This window comes from Salvelinus fontinalis, chromosome 4 (assembly GCF_029448725.1).
Source record: "Salvelinus fontinalis isolate EN_2023a chromosome 4, ASM2944872v1, whole genome shotgun sequence".
Classification (NCBI taxonomy): Eukaryota; Metazoa; Chordata; class Actinopteri; order Salmoniformes; family Salmonidae; genus Salvelinus; species Salvelinus fontinalis.
In genome coordinates, this window is record NC_074668.1 from 11,188,111 (window position 1) to 11,212,767 (window position 24,657).

The window sequence follows — 24,657 nt, forward strand, 5'->3', positions numbered from 1 at the left end:
TTTCACAGAAACAATAAACAGACAGAAAAGTTAGGCATTTTTATTCATTTCACATAAATATGCACTGCCAAGCCAGTTTTAGCACATGTTTAGTTGCTTTGACATGATAAAGACAATATGCTATTATTTATTTCACATAACATTGCATATCAAATCCTCCTATCTCACTGAAATAGCAACGATTCGATTTTGAACACTTGCATGATAGAGATGACATTGATATTTATATATTATCTACACTCAATATTTCTATAAAGTATAGAAAAAATAAATTCAATTTCACTTGTTTCTATATAGTTGTTCATGTCAAGGCAAACATTCATGTGTATTTTGACTCAATAACACTCATCTGCAGTGACAGGCAAGTCCATACAGTTAAGGACCCTCCCAGGTTAGAGAGCCCAGAGTCTGCTGTGTGAGGCACATTTCAGAGAAGGCAATCAAGTCTGAGTAACTTGGCAGCCTTGAAGAGCACAGCACACTGCCATAACCCGAAAATATGTCTGGAGCCACCTATACAGGTTAACATGTCTGGAGCCACCTACACAGGTTAACATGTCTGGAGCCACCTACACAGGTTAACAAAATACAGATGCTAAAAACCCACTCATCCTGGATAAATACAAGAGGCTTGATTGGTGTAGCGACCATGTTGGTTTTCGACAAGAACATTTTGACCAAAGAACACACTAATAGAGGCAAAAAAATCAGTAAAATGAATTTAAATGTTCTGAGATCTTTTGAGAATACAAACCTACAGTGAATCAAGCTCAGGGATGGGCAACCTTGATGGGGGGGTCCACAAATAATATGAACTCATCATGAAGGGCTGCAGTGGCTCGCGGGTCTGCATACCTACATCCATACCTCGACATGCAGTCGGAGCTGGCCCTAACCATTTGGGGGCAGTAAGTGAAATGTTGTTTCAAGCAAAACATCTTAGAGGCCCCTGTATTGACAGCGGAGATAATTTGTATTTGTTTTAGAGTTACATTTTCCGCAATTCTACACATTTTGCCATGGGGGGAGAGAAGACTTAGCAATTTTCTAACAAATGTCTTGCAATTCTACTAATTTGCCATAGGGTAGAGAGAAATATTAGCAGTTTTGTATATGATATCAGAGTCAGAATGACTAACAAAATCAACGGGGGTCCCACGGTCTGTAATTTGACCAGTTTAGATAGTCTAGCCAGCTAATTTACCAATCTACAAATGTTAGCTGACATGGGCTAACTCAGTGACTGACATAAGAGGAAAAACTTCTGATGCACAACCAAATGTAGAAATTTGACCTTGTGTATTCTACTATTCTAACCCTCAACATTAAGTTTAAACCCCAACTGTTCCACCGTTTTTTACTTAAAAATAATGTTTTGCGAAATTGATCCGCGGGCTTACAAATAACGGTGCCCATCGCCAGTTGCCCATCCCTGATCTAGCAGCTAGAAGTTCAGTCTTTTAAAGAACATGTCTCAGAGGAAGGGAAGTCAACACATCAAGCAAAAACAGATAACACTGAATCTGGCTCATGTGACACTAAGCAGAATGAGTTCTCTCCCGGCCTGAGCGTCGACTCCGCCAGTTTGCTCTCAATTATTTATAGACCCGATCATTTATTTATTCACCTCTCCCAGCCATTTCAGTGGGACTGTGTCCTTTGTCTACCCACTATCGTTTCTATTGCTAAGGTAAGTTGGGGGGCTGTGGGGGGAGGGGGGGGGTGGCTGTGCATGGCTTAGGGGCTGTGGTAGTGCTTGGAGGCTGGGGCAGGGGACAGGGGTTTGGCTGTCAGGTGCAGGTGCCTCTCCACGTCCGGTGCAGATGCTGCAGATACTCAAAGGCCCTCTGGCTCACGTTAAGGGCGGGGTGAACTCGCCGCAGGTTGGCCTCTCCTATCAGAGACAAGCCACAGATCCCGAAGTAGGCGTGCAGCGGGTCTGGAACAGACGGGAGAGAGGATGAAAGTAGGTCAGCCAAGTGACACGCCTCAGCACCTGCCACTTTAAAAGGCACTGTGGCTTTGGTCGCGTTCCAGGTCCATTTCATGCAGTTCCACATCACCAACTGCACAGTCGGACATCAGATTGCTATATCATGATTAAAAAAATATATTATTTAACCTTTATTTAACTAGGCAAGTCAGTTAATAACAAATTCTTATTTACAATGACAGCCTACACCGGCCAAACCCAGTCGACGCTGGGCCAATTGTGCGCAGCCCTATGGGACTCCCAATCACGGCCAGTTGTGATACAGCCTGGATTCGAACCAGGGTGTCTGCAGTGCCTAAGACAGCTTCGCCACTCGGGAGCCCAAATGATGTGGTTAGCTGATATGATAAACACCTATCCAGGCATTGTAACATATGGCAGGTGTAATGTAGTCAGCCTGGAATGCGGCCATGGGCTTTTAAATCACATAGAAAACCAGTTGCACACAGCTCCTTTAACGACCTTACATTTGCCCTACGTAAAATATCATAAAGTAAATAATAGAGCTCATATAACGTGCTACCAAAACAGGTTAAATGGCATACACCAACCCTTCACGATGGACTGACTACACGCTTATAAATAAAACAGATCTTGACATGATAATTAGCAGGTTGCCAATACATCTTGCTGTCTGTTCCCAATTACACCGACCCAAAAAATTTACGCAGCATGTAGTGTTGCTCCCATTTTTCATGAGCTGAAATAAAAGATCCCAGAAATTGTCCATATGCACAAAATGTTTATTTTGCTCACATTGGGATGCTGCAATTGAGCGTGCAATTGGGATGCTGACTGCAGGAATGTCCACCAGAGCTGTTGCCAGAGAATTGAACGTTAAATTTCTATACCATAAGCCACCGCCTCCAACATCGTTTTAGAGAATTTGGCAGTACGTCCAACCGGCCTCACAACTGCAGACTACGTGTATGGCATTGTTTGGGCGAGTGATTTGCTGATGTCAACGTTGTGAACAGATGTTGGCGGTGGGGTTATGATATGGGCAGGCAGGCATAAGCCACAGACAAAACACAATCGCATTTTATCGATGGCAATTTAAATGTACCAAAATACTGTGACGAGATCCAGATGCCCATTGTTTGACCAACACATGCATGTGAAATCCATAGATTAGGGCCTAATTACTTTATTTCAATTGACTGATTTCCTCATACGAACTGTAACTCAGTAAAATCAATGAAATTGTTGCATGTTGCGTTTATATTTTTTTTTAGTATATGTCTTGCGTCAAACATCGCAACACTTTTCCATACTTTTTCTTTTGATAATAGTCTTCTACTCTATAGAATTTCTAATGTGATTTTAAATAGTAATCCTACAGAAATCAAGATTTCTCTTTTCTTAGGAACCTATGAATAGGTTGGTACACATTACTTGAGAGAAGAACAGTACATACAACCAAGTGAATGATACTTACGACCTAAATTTCAGTGTTTGTGAGTAATAACAACAGCTACAACAGTCAATGGATGCATTGTTGTTGGACTGGCTCTTTAAGGGAGCATAAATAATGCACCATTATCCATTTTAACCATCCATCTCCCGTGGGACCCTACTAAAAGCCTTCCAGGCACTGTAAAATGTACCATTATTGAATTATAATGAAAAGACAACAGCTTGGAAGCAGACATCCAAATCAATTAAGAGCCATTTAAACATGAATTATGACTCAAGGTCCTGTGGAAATGTTTTTAAAATAATAATTAATGATGACGATGAATTTCTGTTTAGTGCTTCTGTGTACAATACCTTTTAACTGCACCTGGGACTTTAAAGACAATCAACATACAAACTATGAAATACTACATATACACTGGTGGGACAAAACTAGACAAAACTAGACTACACTGTATGCACTCACAATCATTTTGCGTAACAGTTTTGTCTTCTCGTTCTCTACATTCTCCTTCTCCATGGTCTGAGAAGCGAACAGTTCCTGTATTGTGAGGCCTGTTCCTCTCCTGTGTCCTGAGGGCTCATTCTGGACAATCACCTCATCAATTAGACATCCCAGCCACCTGTGTGTTGGCTTACGGAGAGGTTTCCACTAACACCGGCCAACACTCCCTCCCACCCTCTTTACACCTGTGTGTTGGCTTACGGAGAGGTTTCCACTAACACCGGCCAACACTCCCTCCCACCCTCTTTACACCTGTAACCTTACCTGGGTGACTGTCTGGCCACTTAGCGAAGCCGCCCACCAAACGGTCCTGAGTGGATAAGATGTAGTTCCGGTTCTTCTCGAAATTAGTATACTGAAAGACGTCTAGGAGCTGAGAATGGGACAGGTTAGAATTAGGATTATAAGGGTCAAGTGTAGACACAACAGAGTGTGTGAAGGACTGCAATGCTGCTGGGTTTATCACGCTCAACAGTTTCCTGTGTGTATCAAGAATTGTCAACCACCCAAAGGACATTCAGCCAACTTGACAACTGTGGGAAGCATTGGAGTCAATATGGGCCAGCATCCCCATGGAACACTTGACACCTTGTAGAATCAATGCGCCGACAAATTGAGGCTGTTCTGAGGGTGGGGGTGGGGGGCGGGGTACAACTCAATGTTTTGTACACTCACTGTATGTCTCCAGAGCCCATTTCTCAAGACTCAGGTGTATTCCTGACCGTCTCCTGTTCCACTGTTCCATAAACATTGCACAGTGACAGTTGGCTAAACACGCCATCACTGTCTCGATTACTAATACTTTAGTGAGAGCTCCTAGACCGTATGCTAATGCCACCCAGTCCCATTGGATGCATGGCATGCACCTTTCTTGTTCTTTATGACATTATGAACAACACCGTTATTGGGGGGACGGACCATCCGTAACACCACTGGCACACATTGAACTGCATCACTCCAAAAAGGGTTTTAACATAATGGGCTGCTAAATGTACGTCAAAGCATACTACCAACATATTTTATGAATTAACTGGACGCTTCGATAATAAAGCAACGTTAATGGACTGTAAAGGTACGCTGGTATGTCTGCAGAGGTTCCAGCATAGGTCCTGTTACCTCCAGTGTGGCGCCCACCCAGAAGGAGTAGCACGTGTCGACGGGCTTGTTGGGGCGGCCTTGGAAGCCGTTCTGCTGTCTCATGATGCACCAGCGGCGTATCCTGTTCAGCTCGCGCTGGCTGAAAATCTCCTCTAATTTGCCCATCAGACTCAGGGCTGCGACGGCACAGAACGTGGACCCACCTGGCAGACAGAATGCTTAATGACAGGGTTTATTAGCCACCGGCACAGCGCCACTATCCATCACCCGTTTCCCTTTTCAGCTGTCACAACATCAGCATCAGAGCCTTCTTATCACTTCCCAACTGCAGAGCTGTAATTGTGGGGGAAGATGCAGAAGCCCGGGGAACAGCTCTGTGTGGAGCCCATTAAAAATGAGGGAGGACCTTGCACTCTGCAGATAGTTAAGAGGAATGTGTGTACCTACCTATTTGAGATAATACGAATAATCAAGCTATTTCCCACAAAAAAATTGTACGGTTTGCATCCAGGGTTGAATAAAATGTTATAATTTCCACTTTTTTTTTTTTTTTGACTTGATAGAAATGCTTTGTGTAACGTGCCATGGGTTCATTACGCAAATCTCTCCCGGCAGTAGCTTAGCTAAGCCTGGGGGTTTCCCTGGAATAATAGGGTTTCATTGGCAGGAATTGGTTTTGGTACTATTTTCACAAGCATGTGGTAAAATGTCAAAACTCTTAGTACAAAACCCCAAACATATCATAAAAAAAAAAAAAAATCCCCCAAAAAGTTTTTAAGCACATTTTCAATTGACTAAGTACAACACACAAAATCACACAGTAATTCTTTCACCAAACCTAATCAGTGTTTCATCTCGAAATACCTTTCATATTAAGTAACTGCCTTTCACAATGCGATGTTCACAATGGCGTGGCCATGTGCTGACCAACCAGCAGGAGTGGGCAGTGGTGGAAATGGTGAGGGCCAGAAATGACATATGGCTGTCTGAAATAAAACATGTCATTGAGGAGAATGATGACACCTTTGCCAATGTGGCATCCATCAGCCTTCCAACAATCGCCCGCCTTTTGAAGAGGTACCAGGTATCTATGAAAGACATTTACCTGGTGCCTTTTGAGAGAAACAACGACCAGGTGAAACACCTGCGGGTCGAGTACGTTCAGGTACAGCACTATATACTGTATTACTGTTACTATTAATGCACATGGTACTTCACAATATTATACTGGAACTATACTGTAAAATTAACTAACCAAAATATAATTTTAGAGGGTGATGGTGCTTAATGGTGCTGTGAATCATGAATCACAAGTATATCTTTGTTGATGAAGCGGGATTCAACCTGGCCAAATAACGGCTTCGTGGGAGGAACCTCATCGACCAACGGGCGACCGTCCAAGTGCCTGGACAACGTGGGGGAAACATCTCCATGAGCGCAGCTATCTCAGAAGATGGTGTGATAGGACGTAGGGCATCACTTGGATCCTACAGCGCTGCGCAGCTCATTGTGTTTCGCAGGCCTGTCAAGGTGAAGGGGTTACCTATGTCATCATGTGGGACAATGTCAGGTTCCAGCCAGCAGAGGTGGTTCAGGCATGGTTTCGGGCCCATCCCTGATTCGTGACGCTATATTTTCAGTCAATAATGTAAGTGTTTTGCCTAATGTGAAAACTGTAATCTATTGTAATTTACAGTACTGTAGCATATTAATTTCAGCACTTTTTTGTTTATTTTTACCCCCTTTTTCTCCCCAATTTCGGGATTACGATCTTGTGTCATCGCTGCAACGCCCCAACGGGCTCGGGAGAGGCGAAGGTTGAGTCATGCTTCCTACGAAAAACGACCTGCCAAGCCACGCTTTTTAACACCAGCTTGTTAAACCCGGAAGCCAGCCGCACCGCCACAAGGAGTCGCTAGAGCGCGATGAGTCAAGTAAATCCCCCCAGCCAAACCCTCCCCTAACTCAGACGAAGCTGGGCCAATTGTGCTCTATGGGACTCCCGGTCACGGCCAGTTATGACACTACGAGGCAGTGCCTTAGACTGCTGCGCCACTTGGGAAGCCTAACTTCAGCACTTCTAAGGGCGATTTGAAACACATATCTTAAATTGTTTGCTACCGGATTAACTAGTAGTTAAAACGACTACATCGAAACGATACACTACATGATTAAAAGTATGTGGACACTGCTCGTCGAACATCTCATTCCAAAATCACGGGCATTAATACGGACAAACTGACCTGTTGGAAAGGTGGCATCCTATTATGGTGCCACGTTGAAAGATTGAACTCTTCAGTAAGGCCATTCTACTGCCAATGTTTGTCTATGGAGATTGCATGGCTGTGTGCTCGATGTAATACACCTGTCAGCAACGGGTGTGGCCGGAATAGCCAAATCCACTCATTTAAAGGGTTGTTCACATACTTTTGTATGTATAGTGTATTATTTTATTGCGTTTTGGTGATTAAACCAATGTTCTCATTACATTTCACAATAAACATACATTTTGAATCAACGGTTGTGTGGTGAGAGATGTTTACAATCCAAATGAACGCACCATGACAGGTTTTGAATGAAAGACTGGCTGTGTTACAAGTTGTGTGACCAGTTATGAAGTTTTGTACTAAGAGTTGTACATACTTGGGAAAATAGTACCAAAGGGATGAAAAAATATATTTAAAAAATATATTTAAAAAGGAGATTTGTTCTAATATGGTTTTGGACTAATGGCTAATCCCTTTCTAGAACCATAATATCCATCAATCTCGAGGTCTGCATGCCATACTCACCATGCGATTCCAATCCAGCCCCCTGGCCAATGCCATTGTCATATGACTAAGGAAGCAAAAACAACATTCTATTAGACAAACATAGCACCACAGACCATGTGAGGGATGGATAGCCATCACTGAAACCATGTAATAACTTTCAGATCAAGTGTGGTGTGACAGATGTGATCTATGACGTAAGGAGAGATCAGGAAACAAGCTGCTCAATCAACCACGTGGAGCAATCCATGTCCACAGTGCTGCTTGCATACCGTACGAAACCACACTTCATACACACACTTGATGAGAGACAGACTAGCTTTGGGGACAATAATAATGATGAACTAACAATGTTGAAGGTAGTGAGCTCCACGCCCCAGGAGATAAAATTCAACCAAATTTGAATGAGTAAGAGGATTAGAGTCCGGTAAAGACCTTTCCTCCCGTGGGATCATATCCTCTATTTATAGGCATCTGAGAATAACCCTGGAGTCCTCTTAAAAACCAGCCAACAGCATGGTCCAAACAACACACATACACCACAGCTCAGTGTAATCCACTACAACCACCTAAACAGGAACACCGCTGCCTTCCCTGTGGACAGGATTATGTCATCTTCTGTTGGATTACATACGAACGAAGGGGGGGTCACAGGGGGGTCACAGGGGAGATCACAGGGGGGGTCACAGGGGGGGTCACAGGGGGCACCATCACTATCATTAGACCCAGCAGGATCCAGTAGTGCCTGCTCTCCTCACCCCCGTCTGGCCAGCCCCCTGTGACTTGCAGAGGGGAGAATGAAGACAGGATGGTAACAAAACCCTCAGACATTTTGTGTTGGGTGAATTCTGTGTAAACTGTTTCTCTTTGAAGTCGCGGACAGTAGAGAGGGTTGTTAAAGTCAGGCTGTTAACAGGTGAGGGCCCTTTGATTCCAATGCACCTTCAAGATGAGCTGTTTGACCTAGGCCTTCCTCTCTGACGTGTTGTCTATGATACGAGAAATAAACACTGTGTTAAACCAATGTTGGGTTAAAACACAGTTTTACAACCTAGCAAGTAGATTTGAGTATTTGAGAGTAAATTTAGCAGAAAGAGGTCAGCGGTTGAGGATTGAACCCTTCTAGAGAATACTGACAAGGCTCAGGGCCACAGGACGCTTGATGACAGAGACTAAGTGAAACAGCTGACTTACCATACTTCCCCTGATGTAGTCGATGGCCTTCTTGATGTCCATGCCTGACCAGTCATCGAGCATGTAGCAGATGCACGCTGCGCAGTACACAAACCTCATGTCATTTTCACTTCCCTCTGGGACCGCATAGAAACTGGAATCAGACATCGCGGCAGACGTTAAATTGTTTTTTTTTTCTACTAGTAAGGACGAGGTGTGCTGTGTCAATGTGTTTTACTGGTTAAATCCTCTCAGAACAATACTTTCAAACAAGATGCAGTGATCTGTCTGACACAGTGGTCGTCCCATTGACATGGTTAAACAGGGTCTCCTTTCACATAAAGCACAAAGACCTATAAAGTACCAAAAACTCACAGAAGAAGAATACTTGTCCAAGAACAAAATGTGATCTGTCACCCCTCATTGGGTTGGAAGTATTGGATCAGGCACAGTGCCCCTGGAGCAATTGTGTATGTTAAGTGCCTTACTCAAGGCACTACCAGGAAGAAAGAAAAAAAACAATAACTCATTGTTTGTAGATATGGTAAAGACAGAGGAGAGTGACTGGGTGTTTACCTTCCGTCCTCTAGCTGCAGGGCTTTCAGGCCCATCAGACAGGCCTCCTTATTGACACGACTCAGGTCGTCCCCCAGTAGGACCAGGCAGGCCAGGCCAGTGTACGTCATGGCCACATGGCCACTGTCATACGGGTGGGATACTCCTGGGCCCTGAGGAGGCAAATTGATTGAATCAGCTAGCTTATATAGGCTGTGTTTACACAGACAGCCCAATTCAGACATTTTTTAAATTTTTGGACCAATCAGATCAGCACTAATGTCAATAATTGGGCAAAATACCAGAATTGGGGTGCCTGTGTCAACACAGCCAAAGACATTTAAAGGGAAGCATGCTAGCTGATCCCGAAGACTTCCAGTCATTACACTAACACTAGTTAGGATTGGCTCATGAGACTACCTCGAACTTCCTTCATACTGTACGCATAAATGGTATCCACAAGTTCATCTGACTCTAGGGAAGTAGATAAAGCGCTTTATTGCAAAACATTTCAAACTATCCCTTTAAATGGCAACCACTTAATCAATATGTTGAACAAGGATGTGTTTCAAGATCAATACCTTGGAGGTGCTGTATGGAACTCCAATGTGTGATGATCCTCGAAACCCACAACGTCCTAAATTGGATTCTGAGGGGGAAGCACACAAAATATTTGAATTGGATTTTGTTGTATGAGAAACAACGGTAATGCCAGACGACATAAAAATTGAAAGATCTCCCCGATTAACTCTTTAATCAGACTGCAGTTTAACTATGGCCCTGCTTACACCTAGCATCTTGCTTTTGAAATTATATGAGCAAAAAATATTTCATTTTATACGACAAGCCAGACAAAATTAAACAGGCCTATTTATATAATGAATATGAATTTGGAGGGCAGAAATGATTAAATATTAAAGCATTAGACCTCTCACTAAAGGCGTATACTTAAATCCGAACTGGTTCTCTAGCAGATTAGCAAGAAAGTCTCACCCCATGTTCAAGATTGGCTTTTTTCCCTTTATTCAGATTACAACCTCTCACTTTCAGTTATTTGAAAATGAAATCTCCAGAATATCGCTATTTTTAAAACAAGCCATAGAAAGTTGGTTGCAATTGCAGTTTAATCCACCAGAAAGGAGAACAAATACAACAAATAGTATGGTTAAACTCAAATATACTAATTGATTAAAAAAACAATATTCGTTTATTTTTATTTTGTTTATGTTATAATCTGTAAATTATATCATAAATAGGACTGGTGGAGTTGTCATACATGCAGCTGACAAAAATATATGGAAATGTCTGCTCTACTCAAAATTACAACCAACTAACTGCAGGATTACCGCAAAAATGGAAGAGGCTTGTGGAAGGGGGAGAAAGTAAGGAACTTGTCTGTCGACCCTGCATCAAAGACCAAATTGGTTAAAGCAAATTGGGATAAATAGAAAAGTATACCAGTTTAATTTAAGGGCCAAAAAAGGGACATGTGTGTCATATAGACTGAAAAATAGCTGGGACAAGATTTGACACACACACCATAAAAATATATGGGGGGGCATTGGAAATTATGCAGACAATTGCATTTATGGAAGCCACCTCCGCAATATTAAAGCTGATCTACCACCTAAAAAAATTAAAACATTTAATAATAATAATAATGATATTTAAGGAAATGAATGCATAAATAGATTCTGTGTGTACTGTTCTAAAATCAGATCCCATATTCATAAAGCGATCCTAGATCAGCACTCCTACTCTGATACTATTTTATAACACCATAAACACAAGTCAAGGTATTGTCTGTTGCTGTGGGGCAACTCAACTAGGTGCAATGCTGCCATCTAGTGGGTAGCTATAAGGTCAGCTTAATAAAGGAGAAATGTATTCTCTGAATACGAGTAGGCCAGACAAGTACCATATGTTTGTAGCTTTCTATGTCCAATGGACAAATAAGTTCTTAATAATGGAACACTAGTCACTTTAATAAATGTCTACATACTGCGTTACTCATCTCATATGTATATACTGTATTCTAGTCTACTGTATTTTAGTCAATGCCCCTCCGACATTGCTTGTCGTAATATTTATATATTCCTTAATTCCATTATTTTACTTTTAGACGTGTGTATTGTTGTGAATTGTTAGTTACTACTGCACTGTTGGAGCTAGGAACACAAGCATTTCCCTACACCTGCAATAACATCTGCTAAATATGTTTATACAACCAATAAGATTTGATTTGCGTTTGGTGCCTGAATAATTTAAAAAAGTGAGCCCTGAGCAGATGGTCAGAGTTGGCCCATCATCCAGAGGAGTGAGCTCTTTAAAATATGCACAGCAAACTACAGGATGTTGGGTGGGGCAAGTGAAAAAGTATGGCTGCTGGCCAAATACATGCCTCGCAAACTCTTGTATATGAGCGTTTCTACAACCTGTGTCAATGCCTAACACATTTTTTACATTTAACTAGGCAAGTCAGTTAAGAACAAATTCTTATTTACAATGACGGCCTACCAAAAGGCAAAAAGCCTCCTGTGGGGACGGGGGCCTGGGGTATAAAAAAAGAAAAAGAAATACAATATAAATATAGGACAAAACACACATCACAACAAGAGAGACACAACACTACATCAAGAGAGACCTAAGACAACATAACAAGGCAGAAAAACAGCATGGTAGCAACACAACATGGTAGCACTAGCAGCACAAAAACATGGTACAAACATTATTGGGCAAAGTCAACAGCACAAAGGTCAAGAAGGTGGAGACAACAATACATCACACAAAGCAGCCACAACTGTCAGTAAGAGTGTCCATGATTGAGTCTTTGAATGAAGAGATGGAGATAAAACTGTCCAGTTTGAGTGTTTGTTGCAGCTCGTTCCAGTCGCTAGCTGCAGCGAACTGAAAAGAGGAGCGACCCAGGGATGTGTGTGCTTTGGGGACCTTTAACAGAATGTGACTGGCAGAACGGGTGTTGTATGTGGAGAATGAGGGCTGCAGTAGATATCTCAGATTGGGGGGAGTGAGGCCGTCAAGGGTTTTTATAAAGAAGCATCAACCAGTGGGTCGTGCATCAGGTACACAGAGATGACCAGTTCACAGAGGAGTATAGAGTGCAGTGATGTGTCCTATAAGGAGTATTGGTGGCAAATCTGATGGCCGAATGGTAAAGAACATCTAGCCGCTCGAGAGCACCCTTACCTGCCGACCTATAAATGATATCTCCGTAATCTAGCATGGGTAGGATGGTCATCTGAATCAGGGTTAGTTTGGCTTTACGATAGAGTTACGATAGAGGAAACCAAGTCTAGATTTAACTTTAGCCTACAGCTTTGATATGTGCTGAAAGAAGGACAGTGCACCGTCTAGCCACACTCCTAAGTACTTGTATGAGGTGACTACCTCAAGCTCTAAACCTTCAGAGGTAGTAATAACACCTGTGGGAAGAGGGATATTCTTCTTACCAAACCACATGACCTTTAAATTTGGAGGTGTTCAGAACAAGGTTAAGGGTAGGGAAAGCTTGTTGGACACTAAGAAGGCTTTGTTGTAGGGCATTTAACACAACATCCAGAAAGTAATGTGTAGCATTGTGGTGCTGTATGATTTACACGTGCGATATATGGTTGACCTAAACCTTTTTTAATATACTGTCCACTGTTATAGCTACATAGCCCTAGAATTCACACTGATCGACTGTACTTGGCACAGTGTATTATGCACATAATCTAAGAGTAGAGAGCAAATAACTCCTAAACCATAGAAGACTAGGCTAAATGGTTGCTTTTTAGTAGCCAACAGTGCACCAAGGGATACAAAAAAACTCAGTTGATTTTAGCTGACTGTTTAGTTCGCCCTTCTTCTGTTCCACCAAAATTAAGTGAATTACGTGTGCGTGCGTGGATGCCTCCTGAAGGCCGTAGAAACATGAATGCCCAAAAACAATATAACCTACAACGCAGCACTTACGGTCTTCTGTAGGAATGACTTGTAGCGAGTAGACCCATTCAATCAAGCTGGGCTTGTCTATTATATTAAGAGAATCCAGGACATCAAGACCGGAGAGAGCAAAGAACACAATGGTCAACCTAGACAGGGAGGGACAAAGGTAAACAAACATTTATTCACCTAGTAATATTATACTATTAGAATTATCCACAGCATATTTGAGGTAAGAACTGAAAAGTAAATCATATGAATGGTTACTTTACGTGATGACAGCTGGATAGCCAACACCATGTGTTATTTGGATAGCTAGAGGACTCCAAACAATCCAAGTGCACCACTTAGATAGCTAGTTTGTTGTTGACAACCACTAATCAACAAATAATATGTGCTGTATTATGTATCTATGCTTTTAAATTACCAACTAAGCCTGGTCCCAGTCCAGACCTGTTTGTGTTGTTGGCATGACAATGACAGAATGAGTGACAGGGAGTTGGCATGATAGCAGAACTCCAACTATGGCCACCAAGCTATGGCAGGTATGGCCACCAACTAGCTAGCTATATCTGAATGGTCAGTGCTAACATGGATCAGTGGGACGTCCCTACCCCATTGAAGTTGACATTTAAAATGGTTACGGTAAGGGTAAAAGGTTAGGGTAGCTGTGGAATGCTCAATTCAGTTTTCATATCGAGGCTTTTCTACCAACAACAGCGTCAACATCGGGTCTGTGCTATCTACATTCATTTGGACGTCCCTACCTTAAACCTTAATCCCGGGGAAGGTTCTCATTGTCGGAGTGGACACTTTGTTTGCAGAGCACACAACCTAGGCTACACTTGTGAGAAACAAGTTTTGGTTAATTTCATTCCATTTACAAGTTATGTCAATTTATTAATTGTGTTTGGTTTGGAGCGCTCCTGTCAATCCGGAGTAAATACACGCACCTGATTACACATAGAACTAGGTCTAGGCTACCTGGCCTGCATGCAAATGTAGGCCTATAAATGTCCCCGATTGGGGATCAGACAGTCTGATTGTCTTAACTCACCGCCACTAATGAACTGTGGAGCTTCTCAAAGTACTTTTCTTTTTTTTTACTCAAAGAGCAAGTAAACAAAGTCTGTTTTTGCATCAATTGAGATTGACAATAGTTCCTCAATGTAACCTATTTGAAAAACCTTTCCAGTTATCTCCCTTTTGATAACCACTCCATTTGAAAGAGGGAGAAAAAAATAGGCCTACCTGATTACTTCTTAACCATTGCACAAATAGCCTACATCCGTGTCTGTCCGGAGCTCAGGGCACAGGAAACTCTGAGGGTCCAGGGTGTTTGGCAACTTTGGGATTGTAATGGCAGATTTACGTATATTGAAAACGTATGTATTTATATCCGTCTCGATATAAGAGAACGGAGTTGCGCGTTCCTCGGCCAGGGTAGAGGTTTGGGTTTAAGCCAAGGATAGTAGTGACCATTACTGAATCAAATCTAAGGTTGGCCAACTATGTGATAGTTAGATTTTAGCCTGGCTAGCTATCTCGAGATAATGGGTTGTTCATAAAACGTAGCTAACATTAGGTACCTAGCGGTAGCAATCTAATTCAGTTGGTTGCATTGCAAAAAGCTCCAATGTTTATTTGCAATTTTTTATATTGAGTATGTTGTCTGAAAATGCTATAGCTAGCTAACGTTAACAAAAAACACGTTTGGCCTGATGACAGTGGCACTGGCAGGCTCGTCTGTCATTCATTAGCATTCTGACTAGCGAAGACGTTGTTAATTTAAAATAAGAGATAATTATTCATGCCAACATATGTACCTGCTTGTTTCTAATGATGAATATCTCTCTGGTAAAACTTGAAGACATCTTTGAAAGAATCGTACGTGTCGATCTTTTAAAAAGTCAATTTGTTCAAATTCGGCAAGCGGGTTCTCTTCTTCCGCCATCTTTGAGTTTGAAACAACTTCCGCGTAAACAGGCTTTGCAACCTTCTTTGTTGCGGTTTAACAGCAGTTTGCACCCAACGTTTATGGCGCATTACCGCTCCCAACTGGCCTGGGGCGAAAAAAGGAAACCATACAGGTAAAAATGGGAAGTTTGGAACTTATTCCACACAAACAGAAACGTAACAAATAAAAAATAAGTCTCACTTCTTAATAAAAAATGCCATATCTCCCTTCTCAGGCTGTGGAGCCTGAGAGGGTGGCACTACATATATTTTGTATTTATTCAACCTTTATTTATTCAGGTAGGCAAGTTGAGAACAAGTTCTCATTTACAATTGCGACCTGGCCAAGATAAAGCATAGCAGTTCGACACATATAACAACACAGAGTTACACATGGAGTAAAACAAACATACAGTCAATAATACAGTAGAAAAATAAGTTTATATACAATGTGAGCAAAGGAGGTGAGATAAGGGAGGTAAAGGCAATAAATAGGCCATGGTGGCGAAGTAAATACAATATAGCAATTAAAACACTGGAATGGTAGATTTGACAGTAGATGAGTGTGCAAAGAAGAAATACTGGGGTGGAAAGGAGCAAAATAAATAAATACAGTAGGGGAAGAGGTAGTTGTTTGGGCTACCACTACAGCAGTAGGCTTGATTACCAACAACGACGAGACGGCCGACAGGGAGGAGGTGAGGGCCCTCGGAGTGTGGTGTCAGGAAAATAATCTCACACTCAACATCAACAAAACAAAGGAGATGATTGTGGACTTCAGGAAACAGCAGAGGGAGCACCCCCCTATGCACATCGACAGGACAGTAGTGGAGAGGGTAGTAAGTTTTAAGTTCCTCGGTGTACACATCACGGACAAACTGAATTGGTCCACCCACACAGACAACGTTGTGAAGAAGGCGCAGCAGCGCCTCTTCAACCTCAGGAGGCTGAAGAAATTCGGCTTGTCACCAAAAGCACTCACAAACTTTCACAGATGCACAATCGAGAGCATCCTGTCGGGCTGTATCACCGCCTGGTACGGCATCTGCTCCGCCCACAACCGTAAGGCTCTCCAGAGGGTAGTGAGGTCTGCACAATGCATCACCGGGGGCAAACTACCTGCCCTCCAGGACACCTACACCACCCGATGTCACAGGAAGGCCATAAAGATCATCAACCACCCGAGCCACTGCCTGTTCACCCCTCTATCATCCAGAAGGCGAGGTCAGTACAGGTGCATCAAAGCAGGGACCGAGAGACTGAAAAACAGCTTCTATCTCAAGGCCATCAGACTGTTAAACAGCCACCACTAACATTTAGTGGCCGCTGCCAACATACTGACTCAACTCCAGCCACTTTAATAATGGGAATTGATGGAAATTTGTGTAAAAATGTACCACTAGCCACTTTAAACAATGCCACTTAATATGTTTACATACCCTACATTACTCATCTCATATGTATATACTGTACTCTATATCATCTACTGCATCTTGCCATCTTTATGTAATACATGTATCACTAGCCACTTTAAACTATGCCACTTTATGTTTACATACCCTACATTACTCATCTCAGATGTATATACTGTACTCTATACCATCTACTGCATCTTGCCTATGCCGTTCTGTACCATCACTCATTCATATCTCTTTATGTACATATTCTTTATCCCTTTACACTTGTGTGTATAAGGTAGTAGTTGTGGAATTGTTAGGTTAGATTACTCGTTGGTTATTACTGCATTGTCGGAACTAGAAGCACAAGCATTTCGCTACACTCAAATTAATATCTGCTAACCATGTGTATGTGACAAATAAAATTTGATTTGATTAATACAGTGTCTTCTCTGTTTCGAAACGCTCTCTACCGGGTCTGCGTCGCACGAAAAAGCGAGCATCACAGATACTGGAAATCTTAAATTTCAGTTAATCCTCAACACTTAACGCCACACCAGTTATCACTCCTTTCAATGGCGCCCTGCTCCGGATAACATAGCAAGTCACAGCTCTTGACCCCAGTCGCATGGTGTGGAGCGCACGCTCCCTCTGGACGGCAGAAACGCAAAAAACACAATTCCACTTCGAGCCACTTTCACTGACCCAACCTCTTTTCCACTCAACCTGACACCACATATGGATCAACCAGAAGGCAACGATCCATTATGTCCAAAAATCTCACTCCAATTGGGCCAAAATCCTCTTCAATCACGGACGGGACGACTGCACCTGCGACCGCAGTTAATTCACCCTCAATCTCATTTAATATGTTCCACTTTCTTCCTTTTCCCCCTGCCCGCTTTCTTAACGACCTCTATGGGTTCCTCTGACTCCATCTCCACGTCTGACAACCATTCGAGCGTAACCACCCTCTTGTCCCTCTCCCTGAGAGGCGATCCAAGCCCACTTCCCACTTCTCGTGATCCTCACAGCCTTTACTTTACCCACCACCTCTTCATATCTGAAACGGGTTTCTCAAGTTTAATCCAGGTGGTCATTCTCAATAAACCACACAAGATAAGTAGGGACTCCAGCAGAGCTCAACCTTCTGTTTTCCAACCCAACTTTGCTCAGTTTCTCATTCTTTTGCATTGCAACGTTTTAAATGTTTTGTTCGTTTTGGTACACTGGAGGCTAAATATATTTGAAGAATGTAAAATGTTTAACGTCAAACGCACTTCTATAATAATATTAATTTCAGAATAAGTAGCAAGACAAATAACAAATGTAGGCAGACAGTTATTCATGTTTTAATTCAGATAAGAAATGTGATAATGTATTGTATAAAAGTGGAAATGACACAAAGCACAGATACAAGTGTGTTGAAATGACAAATAACCACACTGAGGATTTGAATTTTGCATGATTAAATAAAAAACAAATTAGCAAAGAAAATATTGGTTCCAGTCAGACATCCTCATAAGCCTTGTCTCCAGCTTGGGACAGCCCTGTAAGAAGATGGTGATGAGCATAGATGAGTTACAGAGAAAGAAGATAGTGAAAAAGTGGGTGATGAGAATGTTTTGGGCTAATTCACCTATGAAACATCTGTAATACAGGTCCGCCCCCAGTGGGTCCAATCTCTTTGGTGCGTTCCTCCCATCCTTTTGTAGGTTTGCAGAGCCTGGAAGGGTCTCTGCTGATATGAGCCTCTGCCTAATGAGATCAAATGAATAGCAGATAATTACTGATGACATACATTGTGTACAATGGAATCAGTGCCTGCTGCTGTGTAAGGTCTTACCTTCTCCTTCAGCTTAGCCAGTCTCTTTTGTCTATCCAGCTCCTGCTTTTCCTTCTCCTGTCTCTCCTGCACTTTTGTCTCCAACTTCTGGAAGTCCTGCAGATAAGTCAGTTAACCATTATACTTTGACTTGCCTCCACCCCAGTCTTTCCTCCACCCCAGTCTTTCTTACACCCCAGTCTCCAGTAGACATAACTGAGAAAAGTACTATTTGAGCAACCTCAAATAGTACTCAATACTTTATTGAAGCACCTTTGTCAGCGATTACAGCCTCAAGTCTTCTTGGGTATGACTCTACAAACTTCACACCCCTGTATTTGGGAGTTTCTCCCAGTCTTCTCTGCAAATCCTCTCAAGCTCTGTCAGGTTGGATGGCGAGCGTCGCTGCACAGCTATATTCAGGTCTCTCCAGAGATGTTTGATTGGGTTCAAGTTCGGGCTCTGGCTGGGCTATTCAAGGACATTCAGAGACTTGTACCGAAGCCACTCCTGCGTTGTCTCGGCTGTGTGCTTAGGGTTGTTGTCCTGTTGGAAGGTGAACCGTCACCCCAGTCTGAGGTCCTCAGCAGGTTTTCATCGAGGATCTCTCTATACTTTGCTCTGTTCATCTTTCCCTCGATCCTGACTAGTCTCTGCCGCTGAAAAACATCCCAATAGCATGATGCTGCCACCACCATGGTTCACCATAGGGATGGTGCTATGTTTCCTCCTGACGGTTGGCATTTAGGTCAAAGAGTTCAATCTTGGTTTCATCAGACCAGAGAATCTTGTTTTACTGAGGAGTGGCTTCCGTCTGTCACTCTACCAAAAAGGCCTTATTGGTGGAGTGCTGCAAAGATGGTTGACCTTCTGGAAGTTTCTCCCATCTTCACAGAGGAACTCTGGAGCTCTGTCAGAGTGACCATCAGGTTCCTGGTCAACTCCCTGATCAAGGCCCTTCTCCCCCGATTGCTCAGTTTGGCCGGGCGGCCAGCTCTAGGAAAAGTCTTGGTGGTCCAAACTCCATTGAAGAACAATGGAGGCCACTGTGTTCTTGGGGACCTTCAAAGCTACAGAAATGTTTTGGCACCCATCCCCAAATCTGTACCTCGACACAATCCTGTCTCGGAGCTCTACGGACAATTTCTTCGACCTCATGGCTTGGTTTTTATTTCTGACATGCACTGTCAACTGTGGGACCTTATATAGACAGGTGTGCGCCTGTCAATTGAATTTAAATCAAATCCAATTGTATTTGTCATATGCGCCAAATACAACAGGTGTAGAACTTACAGTGAAATGCTTACTTACAAGCCCTTAACCAACAATGCTTTAAGAAATTAAGAAAAATGTATTAAAATAAGTGTTAAGTAAAAAATTGAAAATAAAAGTAACAAATAACTAAACAGCAGCAGTAAAATAACAAGTGATGCGATATACAGGGGGTACCGGTACAGAGTCATTGTGCGCGGGCACCGGTTAGTCGAGGTAATTGGTGTAATATATACATGTAGGTAGAGTTTTGATTTGATTTGAAATCATGTCCAATCAATTGAATTTACCACAGTCGGACTCCAATCAAGTTGTAGAAACAGCTCAAGGATGACCAATGGAAACAGGATGCACCTGAGCTCAATTTTGAGTCTCACAGCAACAGGTCTGAATACTTGTATAAATTAGGTATCTGTTTTAATTTTTTAATACTTTTGCAAACATTTCTAAAAAACTGTTTTTGCCTTGTCATTATGGGGTATTGTGTGTCGATTGATGAGGAAAATGTTTTATTTAATGCATTTTAGAGTAAGGCTATAACAAATGTGGAAAAAGTCAAGGGGTCTGAATACTTCCCAAATGCACTGTATATACAAAATACCTTGAGTAGTACCATTGGAAACACTGATCCTTCACATACCCTTTCCTGAAAGCGTTTGATGCCGTAGCCTGCCAGCCTCTTCTTCTCCTCCATGTCAGCCTGTTCCTGTTCCTCCTTCTGCATGGTCAGAAGTTCTTCCTCCTCCTTCTTCTGCCGAATGTGGGCCTCCAGAGCCAGCTTCACCTCCAGCTGTCTCCTGCGCTCCTCCTTGGCTTGTCTCCGCTGCAGGATCTCCTCAGTGAGCCTCTGCTCCTCCTCCTGCTCCAGGCGCAGCCTGCGCTGCCTTCTCCACCCCTCCAGGCGAGCCACCGCCTCCCTTCTCTCCTCCTCAGCCCTACGCTGCTGGGTCTCAGCCTGCACCTCCCTCTCCCTCCTGGCAGCGCTCTCCAGCTCATCTTGGTGCTGCAGCCTTGTCACCCTCTCCTGCTGTCTCTCAGCCTTCCACCGGTGAATGGCCTGGTGCATGGATAGTGAAAATTAGCAAAATTATAAGACAAAACAAATATTACAAGTATATTCATGTGATTTAACAGGTCAAAACAAATAGCTGACTGACATTTCAGAGCTCATAAATGGCAGTACTGTTCTACCCATCCACAGTTGAAAGTGACTGGAAACTCATTACATTGCCTACAAAGTGATGCCCAGTCTACCTCTTTCTTCTTCTCCTGGAGGTACAGGAGCTCAAGATACCAATCTTCGTGTTGTTCAACGCCTTCCGGAGTTTTGCCTGGCAGGTAGAGCAAAGCCTCTTTCCTATAGGCTGGTTTGCCATTGTGCTTGGTCCACACTTTCAGAAAGCTCTGATGGTCATACTGGTCCCAGCCCCCCTGCTTCCCTCCAGTTTGCTGTAGGAACCTCTCTAGTGCGGTCACCTCTGGTGGGAGGTCCTCCTCTAAGGCTTTGGCCAGACACACCTTGCCTGAGGGAGCAGGGGGCAACTTTGGGTCTGCTTTTACAGCCAAAGACCAAGTCTCAATCTTCTTTTCAAAAGCACTTATCTCCTGGCTGCATGTTCTTTCCTCTTTCAATAGATCCTCAAAACTAAAAAGAATAAGAAAGAGGCAGTTCATCTCAGCCTAAACTATAATCAAGTCCTTTTGAAACATGCATTACATGACAGCTGACAGCTGTTAAAATATTGAACGTCTCATACCTTTGACGTTGATCCTCCTTGAAAGTGTTGATTGAATTTTCAACTTCTGTCATTATTTCTTTCAGTTTCTCAATTACTAAAAAACAAACAGCATTTCTAAGTAGTTAACGTATAACAGCCTGTATAAAGGGAGATGAAGTGGGTATCAAATTGAACTGGCTCCATAAAAACATGAATGTCATGACTCCCCAATGTGTACTATTTCCATGCACATGTATAACCATCAACTAGCACATGACTTACACTCCGGGGTAGGCTTCACGTCAGTCAGCTGCATCTGAAATTTATTTACACCATTATGAATTTTCATCAGATGCTTTTGCACGTTCATATCTGAGGGACAAAGAACATGAACAACATTATTATTAAAGATGTTCAAATTACGTTTTAGTCAGTAAAATATTGAAGTGCCATACAAAGAGTACTAAAACCAACAAAATACACACGCTCAGTATTTCGATCATCCTGAAGTCCTTTATCAAACTCTTCCAATACTCTAAATCCATCTGAAAGACCATTCTTCCTGTTTTGTGTATTCAACATCTTCTCTTTCTCAAGTTTCTCAATCCTGTTTTAAGAACAATAGAAAATGAGTCTCAATACAATAGATGTGCATGTATAATCTAAATTCCCCTGCATATTAATACGAGGAACTTACTGTTTTCTAAGTTTCTCTGCATTTCTGAGAAACTCTGTCTTTTGTTGGGAAACTCTATCTTCCAAACGTTGTGCATTGTGGTGAGTAGCTGTGATGAAGTCACCTTCCTTGTGAGAAAACAAAAGCTAGTATGAGCCAGGTCTAACAAACAGTCAGCCAAAACGTTTGCTGTCATTAGAAAATGCAATACCTAATATTCTAGCCTGGGCTCAGATCTGTTTGTGCTGTCTGACAACTCCTACGGTGGTCATTATTTACTCTCTCTAGTCTATAGAAGTTGGCAGAAATATCCCCAAAGAGTTGTCAGACAGCAACGCAAACAGAAGAAAAAACGTGTATGTTATGTTTAAAGTGAAGCACGTTAGAAAGCAAGGTTAGCTAGCATAGCATACACACAAAATATAATTCCTGTGTTTGTTGTTGGCAACCTGGCTGGCTGGTTAGCCATTTTGGTTTCCTTTGTTCTTAGCGAAGAAGCTTATAAGATTTTACTCAACATTAAAATAATATTGTGTTGAGTATCGGCAACTTCCAACAATTTAAATACATATAGAGGACAATAAAACGTTATTACCAGGACTTGTGCATCAAAAAGCTCTGTGGTTGTTATGGAAGCCATTTTCATATTGAATTTTAAAACTTTAATGAGACCACATCTGTTGAGCCGAACCGTCCCACAGAGTTTCAAAACCCAGAGGCACAACATCGCAAGACTTCCGGGAAGGCTTGCGAAACAGACCAAATCGACCAGGCCGGGGTTTGGAGTTTGTGAAGTCAATGAGACAAGTGAAAAATGTGTTCTTAGTTGTTAATTTTCTCAAATTTGAAAGACAAAACCTAGATTTGAGCCAATTTCTTAAGTAGTTGAACATGTTATTACTCCAACCTCGTGAAAGTGACAAACTGACACGTTTTCATTTTCGTGAAAAACAACTATATAAATATGAGTGCCTCTGACTTGATGGCCTGCACATGCGCAGACGACCGTTAGACCCGATGACGTTTTCTACTTATGAGTTTAGCCAGCCAACGTCGCCATGACGTCTTTGATGCTATTCCTTCTGGAACTCTTATGTTATTTAGCGGTGTAGCCAGACCTCACTTTCTTGACCTACCCTCGCTTAATCCAGTTGACTTTCCAATAGGGAAAATATGTTTCTCCTTGCTCCCTCAGAACAATAGGTCGATACGTGCTTTATTTCAAAGGGATATTGTATCCATTCCTTATGTCACAAGTTACTGGAATACATTGGTCACTAATATCTGTTGGAAAAAAGTCTGGTTATTACCACACAAATACTTGCTTGTTAACAAGGTCAAAGAGGTCTCTTTCAGAATGATCCATAAGTATTACCCTGTGAATCATTACCTGAAGAAACTTAGAAAAGACATTAACATTGATTGTACTTTTTGTGTTGAGCATCCAGAAACAGTTTCACATTTATTTTGGCATTGTCTACATGTAAAACAATTATGGAAAGATATTCACAGTTTTATAATTGTTAATATTCTTGATGACTTTTGTTTTTTTATGGGAGGGTTGAGGTCCTGTGCTGCTCGGTTTCCTTAACCATAATAAAGATAAAGATTTTCTTTTTAACCTTATAATTCTAATTGTTCTAATGGCAAAATGTCATATTTATAAATGTAAATTCATTAATAAAAAACACGCTTCTGTGTTTTCTACAAGGAATTCGAGCAATAAATTAAGACCATTATACATTATTCTAATAAAAAAGCTGTTAAAACAATCAATATGTGCATCTTTTAAGGTCTTTGTATAATCTGTCATTTGTTGTACCCCCTAGCATATGTTATCATTGTCTGTTTGTATACATCATATGTATACTGATTTTTCTCCAATTTTTTTTTATTATTATTTTTATTTTTATTTTATTAAATTAAATGTAAAAAACGTCACCTACAAGTGTAACCGTAGTCTTTACTGATTTTGCTACACCAGCAGGGGACGCAGCTGATCATTTCGATCTTTGTAGCTCATTTACTGGTCATCAGCTCGTCAGACAGACAGACAGGCAGGCAGGCAGAAAGAAAGGTCATCCCGAGTGACGCAACGGTCTAAGGCACTGCATTTCAGTGCTAGAGAAATGCAGTGTGTCACTACAGACCCTGGTTCGATTCCAGGCTGTATCACAATCGGCCGTGATTGGGAGTCCCATAGGGCAGAGCACAATTGGCCCAGCATCGTCCGGGTTAGGGTTTGGTCGAGGTAGGACGTCATTGTAAATAAGAACTTGTTCTTAACTGACTTGCCTAGTTAAATAAAGGTCAAATAAAATACAAATCCAACAGTCCAAAATATGGATATCACCTCA

At 42.1% G+C, this 24,657-nt stretch overlaps 2 protein-coding genes across 3 annotated transcripts; both read right to left on the minus strand.

Annotated features, from left to right (window-relative positions):
• Positions 1-24: 24 nt before the first annotated feature.
• LOC129853070 (geranylgeranyl transferase type-1 subunit beta-like) lies at positions 25-15,449 on the minus strand. The gene is made up of 9 exons (XM_055918738.1): positions 15,283-15,449; positions 13,487-13,605; positions 10,093-10,160; positions 9,533-9,684; positions 8,978-9,110; positions 7,805-7,850; positions 5,031-5,215; positions 4,179-4,287; positions 25-1,939 (listed from the first exon to the last, which is right to left on the minus strand). The coding sequence occupies exons 1-9, from the start codon at positions 15,408-15,410 to the stop codon at positions 1,791-1,793; spliced, it is 1,089 nt and encodes a 362-aa protein (XP_055774713.1). The 5' UTR covers positions 15,411-15,449; the 3' UTR covers positions 25-1,790.
• A 2,690-nt stretch (positions 15,450-18,139) lies between these two features.
• LOC129853071 (coiled-coil domain-containing protein 112) lies at positions 18,140-23,017 on the minus strand. 2 transcript variants are annotated; one of them, XM_055918740.1, is made up of 10 exons: positions 22,896-23,017; positions 22,322-22,424; positions 22,110-22,231; positions 21,907-21,996; positions 21,664-21,739; positions 21,161-21,551; positions 20,547-20,963; positions 18,656-18,751; positions 18,449-18,567; positions 18,140-18,359 (listed from the first exon to the last, which is right to left on the minus strand). In XM_055918740.1, the coding sequence occupies exons 3-10, from the start codon at positions 22,204-22,206 to the stop codon at positions 18,329-18,331; spliced, it is 1,317 nt and encodes a 438-aa protein (XP_055774715.1). In that variant the 5' UTR covers positions 22,207-22,231; positions 22,322-22,424; positions 22,896-23,017; the 3' UTR covers positions 18,140-18,328. The 2 variants fall into 2 exon arrangements, with proteins under 2 accessions (XP_055774715.1, XP_055774714.1); XM_055918739.1 differs by having other exon boundaries at positions 22,322-22,428.
• Between the last annotated feature and the right edge of the window lie 1,640 nt (positions 23,018-24,657).